We start from the raw sequence: 9370 nt of genomic DNA on the forward strand, positions 1-9370 counted from the left end.
ATCAATTAGTATTTGACCCATCTGTGGACGGGAATATCAACTCTGTGATGACTACATTGCTTTGGTTTTTAAATTTTTTTTTTTGTAACATACATAGGATATGAATCAAAACATTACGCTGAGATGTGACTATTTCTACCTTCTTGCAGGTAAAAAGCAATGACAACTTAGTTTTGTGTCATTTATCTAAACTGATGCCTTAACTTTATTTGTTATGTATAATGGACTGTTAAAACGTGTATTTTTTTTTGTTGTTAATATAATAGATGTAGTTTTTAGTAGCTGCAATATAGACATGTTCGGTTAGAAGTAGTTGTTGATAAAAAAGCTTACCGTCTATATATATGCTGTTTTATTTAATAAAAAACCAGTTAAATTATCTACAACAACATTTCAAGTTACTTGATTTGTCTGTGACCTCTTCAATGACAGCAGCCCATAACACAGCAGATCCTACTTCATCAGTTATAATTTGAGTAATGCAATCATCAACTTGATTGTAGTTATGCCCAGTTTACTAATCAACTGGTCAATTGGGGTTATCATTTATCCTTAATGGGACCGACTAAGAAAATTGTAACCGAAAGAACTAATATAATTAGATAAAACATTTTGTCAGCAAAAAAATACAAATTTGCTACTGTTAAAATAACTTTTATAAATCACATCATCATCTAGATGACTCTAAAAAGTATCCAAATGCTTAAGATCCGGTTTATCATGTTTTACTTAAAACTATAGCATAATCAATTTGAAAGGTGTTAAACGTACATCCAAACATTCCAAAGTCCAAACTAAGCCCGTCCAATTGCATTAATCCATTTTATAACCCACACATCCAAACACCATCGTAACGATTCCGTGGGGTAAAAAGTAAACCGTAAAAACATATTACCGGTTAAAAACACGAAACGTGTTAACCTTACACCCCATCCACGTGGCACATGTTAAGATGGGATTTACGTGGCCGCACATCTCTCTATTGAGACCCACTCAACCCGTTTGGGTACCTGCGACATTTCAACCTTTTCCTTAATTGTGAAATTCCATTTTCACCCCTTCCTCCTCCCTCTGCGCATTTGGGCATATTCTCAAGATCCTCATAATATTATTATCACCACCATCTTTAATTAATAATATACCAATTTCAGACGCATTCATTCCAAATTCAGAGAGGGAGGGAGCGGATCATATCAAATCAAATCGAATTGAATTGGGTTTTCATTGTTCTTGATTCTTCGTACCAAAAGATTCTTACTTGATTCAAGGTAATGGGTTTCTTTTCATTTTCTTGATTTCGGTCAATCTTCAATTAGGGTTTGTTTTAATGCATGTCATTGTCGATTGGGTTTTTATTGGTTTTGATTCTTGACACCGAAAGATTCTGACTTGATTTAATGTGACGGGTTTCGTTTAATTTTATGGATTTGGCTGAATTTTGAATTAGGGTTAGTTTTAGTAATTGGAATTTTGGTCTAATTTGTTCCGATTTCGATTGCGAATAATTTTGATGAGAAAGATGCTTTCTTGTTGTAGGGTTTGTTTAATTTTGACTTTTTATAAAATAAAAATTGAATCTTTTTGTGTTGTTTAGATGTGTACATCACACACTTGAAATATCAACGTACGTGCATTGTAAATTTAGCGATCGGTACGTTTCGATTTGGTAATGGGTCGATCTCGGTGTCCCATTTAGGGCAAATTGTGATTGCAGCAATTATGTATCAAATTTTCTTCTTGTATGTCTAAACTGTGATTGAAAATTTGAAACCATCCTCTTTTGAGGGTCAACAGTTTCATAATTATTATTATTTTCGCAACTGATGTTTGCATATGTGTGTAATTTAAGGCTACCTTGTATTCAAATCTTGAATCAAGTAAAGATTTTGTCTGATGTTAAGGTGTTAAATTGGAATTTGAATTAACTGTATAATAATATATAATAATTGCGTAATGTGTTCACCTTCGTCATAGATTATGTTCTTTTTGTATCTCATATAAAGTATGTTTAGTTTGAATTCTGATTGTTTTTTTTTACTTGTAGGTGATTCAAAATGCGCGGTGTTGTCTACTAACTTCTGTGTCGCTGAATCTTCAGAATATGTGATGGCGCATTTGTGAACTGTTTCAGTGTTTCTTTAGTTGGTCTACGATTACAATAAACATGGCGTTGTAGCAGTTGCTTGGCGTTTGCAGTTTGATATTTACAGATCTTTATACTCTTCAGTTATTAGATTAACTAACAGTAGTTGTTCGGAAAGGATTCGTAGCTAGTGATGGAAAGACAAAACCACCAAACCTTTGGTCGGAAAATCTCAGCAAATGGGCCCACCAAGGATCTATGGCTAGCGGTGCAAAGTGGATGTGTGGTTGATGTGGATTCGGCCTTGGTTTTACTGAAGAAAAATGGAGGGAATATCAATTCTAGAAATGCTTTTGGCCTTACCGCCCTTCACATTGCCACATGGCGAAATCACATACCGATTATTAAACGACTGTTGGCTGCTGGTGCAGATCCTAATGCCAGGGTGCGCTTTTTTTTTCTAATCCTATAGATATATAATATAACCGTACATTTAATTTTATGCAGTTTATCGTAGTTGTTGGGAAACCTAATATATTTCCACTCACAAAATCCTTAAAAGTTTTAAATTAATTGATTAAAACCCTAAAAACTTTTAAAGATCCTGATTCACCGGGATTTGGACGTGCTACTATGTCAAAATGACGAGACATGACAGAAGAATATGCCATGTTTAACTTTTTCCATATTTACGTTTATAATATTTTTTAATGACGAATGTCAGACCAAACTATATGACATTTTGATAGAAACCGAAAACTAAAGTACTGAAATTAAGATAATAGCCACATTTGAGATAGGCTTGATCTCCAATTACAAGGTTAAAGAACCCTAATTCTGATAAACATAAACATCCCTATCTTACAAAGGAAAAACAAAGCAATTAATACTAATCTTAAAACGGTTACTAGAAACTGATAAAAACTTCCCCACTACTTTCCCTCCATTATATTCTTTTAATTTATATTGTTTAGGCGGGAACTTGAATATGTGACTTGACCCGTTTACTATTATGGGTATAGACCCGAACCAGGTTCCTATCACATTTTTTATTATAATAATTAAAGTTCCAAACTTTCAAGGAGGGTTATCGTTTCAAAATGATACACGTGGCTGATGACGTCTCCTGACCACGTTGATCTTGTTGAAAGACTGCCCTATATGAAAATATTTGGAAATCGGTTACCTTTTATGCGGTTCAAAACATTCTGTATTACTATTACCTTTTATGCTATAACCTCTGGTTTAACTAAAAAAAAGGTTAATGATTTTGCTTATTTATTCAGGATGGCGAATCTGGATGGAGCAGCCTTCACCGGTCGTTACATTTTGGTCATTTGGCTGTTGCTAGTGTTCTGCTCAAATCTGAAGCTTCTGTTTCAATAGAGGACTCTAAGTCAAGGACACCTGTCGATCTCTTATCTGGGCCGGTTTCACAGGCTAATGGCAATGGAGATGGTTCAGGTAACCATGCATTGTAATAATGTAATCTACATTGTTTGAAAATACACTGAACACGTTTTATTACCATATATGTTCAGTAGTGACAGAGTTGTACAGTTGGGGAAGCGGTGTTAATTACCAATTAGGGACCGGAAACGCTCACATTCAGAAGTTGCCTTGCAAGGTGGATTCACTTCACGGGTCTTATATCAAGTTGATTTCTTCTGCTAAGTTCCATAGTGTGGCGGTTAGTGCTAAGGGTGAGGTTTACACTTGGGGATTCGGGCGTGGGGGGCGCCTTGGTCACCCGGATTTTGATATCCATAGGTAAAAATATCTTGTGTTATTTAGTGTTGTATAGGTTTTAATTAAGATCAAACAATCGGTTTCATCGCGCTTTTTTGGTTAACCTTTTGCAGTGGTCAGGCTGCAGTCATAACTCCTAGACAGGTAACGTCAGGGTTAGGCGCTCGCAGGGTCAAGGCTATTGCAGCCGCTAAACATCATACGGTTGCAGTCACTGACGGTGGCGAGGTCTTTACTTGGGGTTCCAACCGAGGTAAATAATTAATTAATTACCTTTGCTTATTGAGTTATTTCATCTTTTTTTTATTTTTATAAAGAATAGACTCGATAATTCTTATGCTATGTTATTTTTCAGAGGGTCAACTTGGGTATACGTCTGTCGATACGCAAGCGACGCCACGAAGGGTCAGCTCTTTAAAGTCAAAGATAGTTGCTGTTGCTGCTGCAAACAAGCATACTGCTGTAGTTTCTGATTCGGGAGAGGTTTTCACTTGGGGCTGCAATAAAGAAGGGCAACTCGGTTATGGAACTTCAAATTCGGCCTCCAATTATACCCCTAGACTGGTCGAATACTTAAAAGGAAAAGTTTTTATTCGCGTATCCGCAGCCAAGTATCACACCGTGGTTTTAGGTGCTGACGGAGAGGTAAGTTTTTCAAAAAGTTAACAAACATACAAATTACAAAACGTTATGGATTAATGTCATATATATTCTTTCTTCCAATAGTTCAAATTTCCATATATATTCTATTATATTATATTGCCCCAAGAAATATATTTTTTAATGTTAATTTGTGTTTTGCAGGTGTTTACTTGGGGTCATCGGCTTGTAACTCCAAGGCGTGTAGTTGTTGCGAGAATGCTTAAAAAAAGTGAAGGCACCACGTTAAAGTTTCATCGATCAGAACGGCTTCACGTGGTCTCAATTGCTGCAGGGATGACACACAGCGTAGCTTTAACCCATGACGGTGCATTGTTCTATTGGGTTTCTTCTGATCCCGATCTTCGTTGTCAACAGGTTCGTCATCACCATCATCATATCACATTATCACCATAACTTAGTTCTAAAATATACATGTTTTTTTCTTTGATGCAGTTATATTCACTTTGTGGAAAAAATATGGTTAGTGTGTCGGCAGGAAAATACTGGACGGCTGGAGTTACAGCGTCCGGTGATGTTTATATGTGGGACGGAAAGGCCAGAAAAGACGAAGCGCCAGTTATAACTCGATTGCATGGTGTCAAACGGGCTACTTCAGTTTCGGTTGGAGAAACACATTTACTTGTTGTCAGCTCTCTTTATCATCCTCCATATTGTCTCCCACCTTCCGGTAGTCCCGAGTGTTTGAAGTCGAAGTTAAGTGACGATTTAAGCGAGTTAGATGAAGATTTCGCTTATAATGATAATGAGATTGACAATACGACATCAAGTTTACAAAAGGGTAACAGTGAAAAGAAGGAAGCACCGAGTTTGAAAAGCCTTTGCGAGAAAGTGGCAGCCGAACATTTGGTAGAGCCGAGAAACGCTTTACAACTTCTCGAAATTGCGGACTCACTAGAGGCGCATGATTTAAGGAAGCATTGTGAGGTAATTTTTGAATTTCCTATTTTGACCTTACCATTATATTTAAGCCTTGATAATATTTGCAGGAAATTGTGATACGTAACCTTGACTACATTTTTACTGTCTCGACGCATGCGTTTGCTAGTGCTTCACTGGATGTTTTAGCTAATCTCGAGACATCACTGGATTCAAAATCATCTGAATTATGGAGTCATCGCCGCCTTCCAACACCAACAGCCACTTTTCCTGCTGTTATCAACAGTGAAGAAGATGACAGTGACAACGAGTTTTTCAGAACACGTGATAACAACAATGGTGAAAATATGGATTCACAGAAGGAAAGGAACCAAAGATTTGATAGCTTTTTACAGCCGTATGATGTTGCGAATCATGAAATCGGGAAACAAATCCGGGCCTTAAGAAAGAAGTTGCAACAGATTGAGATTCTCGAGGAAAAACAGTCCAAGGGTTATCATCTTGATAACCAGCAGATTGCAAAGGTTCAAACGCGAACCGTGTTGGAGAATTCACTCGTTGAGCTTGGCGTCCCTGTTGAGACGATTCAGGCGAAGTCAACTTCTCCCGTTGACTTGAAAAACGAGGGTACCAAGAAACAGCGGAAGAAGAGCAGAAGGAAACAGGCGCACGGTGAAGAGGTGCATGGTAGTTATGAAACTGATGCTAAGTTGAATACAGTTAAGGGTTTCTCACCTTCTGAAGATTCACAAGTTGACCAAAAGGTAGTTTCAATAAAACCTGAATATGATAATGTTCAGCAAAAGGAGATAGACGACAAGGGTAAAATAGACAGAGACAATCTAGTTGTCGAGGTGGCACCCGTGAAAGCAATGAAAGATCTTTCATGCTCGAAAATCAAGAGTTTGAATACCTCATCGCCTGCGTCGTCCAAGAAGAAAAACCGAAAAGGAGGGCTTTCTATGTTTTTAAGTGGGGCCCTTGATGACACCCCACCAACGCCTAAGATTGTCACCCCACCAACGCCCAAAAGCGAGGGCCCCGCATGGGGTGGTGTCAGCATTCCGAAGGGACCCACGGGATCCACTTCTCTTCGCAAGATACAAGATGAGCAGGGGAAAACGATGGTAAGTAAGCCCGTTGCTAGAAAGAAAGACCCGTTTGAAGGTTCACCCGATGTTAAAGCAAGTGGGAAACTTCCATTGAGTTCCTTTTTGCCATCAAACCCGATTCCCATGGGGCCTGCTTTGATTCATCAGGCGCAGGAGCCCGAAAGAAGCACCCCTCCTTGGATTTCTTCGGGGACCCCACCTCTCGGTGGACGCCCGTCTCTTAAAAGCATCCAGTTGCAACAGGTAACTCGAAAAATATGATCTTTATTTTCTTTATAAGCTGTTGCATAAAATGAAAAATATTTATTTTTTTTGCATAATCAGGAGAAAAAACAGCAGACACTATCCCACAGCCCGAAAACAAAAACCACTGGGTTCTCGGTGAGCAGTGGTCAGGGTTCGCCATCAGATTCAGGCGGTTTGAACAGGTGGTTCAAGCCGGAGGTTGAAGCAGCGTCTTCTATACGGTCAATTCAGATCGAGGAGAAGGCTATGAAGGATCTGAAGCGCTTTTATAGCAGCGTTAAAGTTGTGAAGAACCAGTTTTAAGAAGCTATGGATCATTTTCGAGCTCTGTTTTCTGTATATCAACTGTAGATACCTTGCAGCAGTAGAAGTCTACAGTTTTCTTTCAGTTTGTTAAGAAAGACTTCTTTAGACTTGGTTGGTTAATTAAGATATGATATCTCTGTTGGGTAAGTTGTAAATAGCATCATAAAAAAAGTGTAATAACCTTACCTTTAAGGTTTTAGTATTATGGCTGCACATTGATTTGTTTTCTTTATTATTCTAAACCAGTTTTACATCATTTAACATAATTTATGAACTAGTTGTCTGGTGCACGGATACACAAACTATACATTTCTCGGCCACAAACTATACACATTCACTGTCACGTGTCACAATTACGTTAATTTATATTCAGTATCACGTGTCACAATTATGTTAAACGTGAGAATAAATAAAGTTTTATATATACAAGTAGAGTAATTATGTAATTATATATACAAGTTGGTTAATGTATAATTTAATAATTTTATTTTATTTTCTCGACAAGTTGGTATATACTTAAAGGGGAAAATTAACGTATAAATGAAATTAACGTGCTAAACGTGAGAATCAAGTAGAGTAACTATATATACAGGTAGAGTAATTATGTAATTACTCTATGATGTATTTACATAATTATTCTACTTATATGTATAATTACTCTACTTGATTATCATGTTTAGCATGTTAATTTGATTTATATTTGATCCAAATCATATACTTAAATTACTAGCTATTTAATATTTTTTTAATCAATCTGTGTAATATACTCATTTCTAATATACTAAATAAATAAATAAATAAGTATTAACCATAACTGAATAATAAAAAAAATGTATTTCTTGGCTGATCAAATTTGTTTTTGAGAGGCCAATTTAATAAAAATCCAAAAAAGAAACCACTTGCTAGCTATAAGGGGCCCAAACATACACGAAAAAGAAAAGAATCAACAAACAAAACAATATAAAGGAAAAAGATAACAAGTTGAACAAACACTATTTTCCCAATTTAAATCACACATACGAGGAAAAGAAAAGAAACAACAGACAAAACACGAACTATTAAGGAAAGATAACAAAGTTGAACCTACACTATGTCATCCTTAACAAACATTTATTCACAAAAATCCAATTAGTGACCACTCAAGACTACTACTCAGTGCTACCAACCAATTATTGCTGTTAATAAAAAGAGCTATCAATTATTACACTTTTAGTACAAAGCTTTGATCACCTCATTTGTCCTATAACAATTGACATAATTCCATCTTTCACACACACAAACACTACCCAAAAATGTTATCTTATCATGGTGATGATGCCAAGAGCGGATCCAATACCTCATCGAGTTATCTTTATTTCATTGAAACCGGCAGGTTACTAAAAACCACATCATGATCATCCAGCATAAATTACATATGCCATAAGTTACTTGTACCTTAAAAATTTGAAATCGACGACCTAAATTAACTCGATTTGAAAAACCCAGTTTTGATAGATTCAGATGTTATGTGGTTATTTTCCAGTTCATATTCGTTCATTTATAAACTATAAAGGGCATGTTAATTATCCAGATATCTTAATTTATTTGAAATACAGGATAGATTAAGTGTTTCATATATACACCTTGAATTGTGCAATAGTTACCGTCATAATTTGTAAGATAAAAATCCTACTCTTCTAATCAATTGAAATAGAAACAACATAAATACATAATAATAATTAATAACCAAGATTTAAAGATGACACTACATGTGTTGGAATAATCGTGTCTATCCTTAACAAACATTTATCCTAAAACCCTTCTCCTATCAACACTCGAAAAATATATATCCCAACACAACACAACACAACACTTGTTCTATAAATATCAATAAGTTTTGTTTAATTTTCTCATTCTAAATCCTTTTAACAATCTCTCTCTACTCTAGCTTCAACATGTAAGTTATCTTTCTTTCTTCATCTTACATTTGTTGATTCCAATTTTTGTGTTTCTGTTTTCGATATGTTGAAGATTTTATGGTATACCAAGCACATAAATGTTATGCAAAAAAATGGGATTTACATTGTTGAATGTGATGTCATGAAATACAAAGACCCGACATTCAGTGGTGGCCCATACCATAAAATTTTCTTACAGGAGTCGGAAATTTTTGGATCGGTACTCGGTACTCAATATATATTAAAATGTTCGTTCCGGTTCAGCCGCTTGGGTTAAATCGGTATATTATTTTAATTTTGGGTCCGGTTCTAACTTGTCCGAGTCATATAAAAAAGTATATAAAATATAATTCTTGCTTGCCTAAATGCATATAAAATATATATTTTTCTAGTTGAAC

General features: G+C 35.9%; 1 protein-coding gene across 1 annotated transcript; it reads left to right on the forward strand.

Annotated features, from left to right (window-relative positions):
- The first annotated feature begins 1038 nt into the window (after positions 1-1038).
- On the forward strand, positions 1039-7311 carry LOC143543904 (uncharacterized). Its single transcript, XM_077036121.1, has 10 exons — positions 1039-1268; positions 2045-2528; positions 3370-3547; positions 3625-3853; positions 3946-4085; positions 4188-4477; positions 4637-4849; positions 4928-5419; positions 5482-6726; positions 6808-7311. Exons 2-10 carry the CDS (start codon positions 2277-2279, stop codon positions 7030-7032), a joined length of 3264 nt encoding a protein of 1087 aa, XP_076892236.1. The 5' UTR covers positions 1039-1268; positions 2045-2276; the 3' UTR covers positions 7033-7311.
- The last annotated feature ends 2059 nt before the right edge of the window (positions 7312-9370 follow it).

Source organism: Bidens hawaiensis, unplaced genomic scaffold, assembly GCF_021521415.1.
Source record: "Bidens hawaiensis isolate Kalapana, Puna unplaced genomic scaffold, B.hawaiensis_p1.1 tig00013347_1, whole genome shotgun sequence".
Classification (NCBI taxonomy): Eukaryota; Viridiplantae; Streptophyta; class Magnoliopsida; order Asterales; family Asteraceae; genus Bidens; species Bidens hawaiensis.

What these genes read in the sequence shown, in the direction of transcription:
- LOC143543904 (XM_077036121.1), top strand. Translation starts at nt 2,277, where the DNA reads ATGGAAAGACAAAACCACCAAACCTTTGGTCGGAAAATCTCAGCAAAT. An exon ending in ATTTAAGGAAGCATTGTGAG is followed by an intron (nt 5,420 to 5,481) that starts GTAATTTTTGAA and finishes TAATATTTGCAG; the next exon opens with GAAATTGTGATACGTAACCT. An exon ending in AAAGCATCCAGTTGCAACAG is followed by an intron (nt 6,727 to 6,807) that starts GTAACTCGAAAA and finishes TTGCATAATCAG; the next exon opens with GAGAAAAAACAGCAGACACT.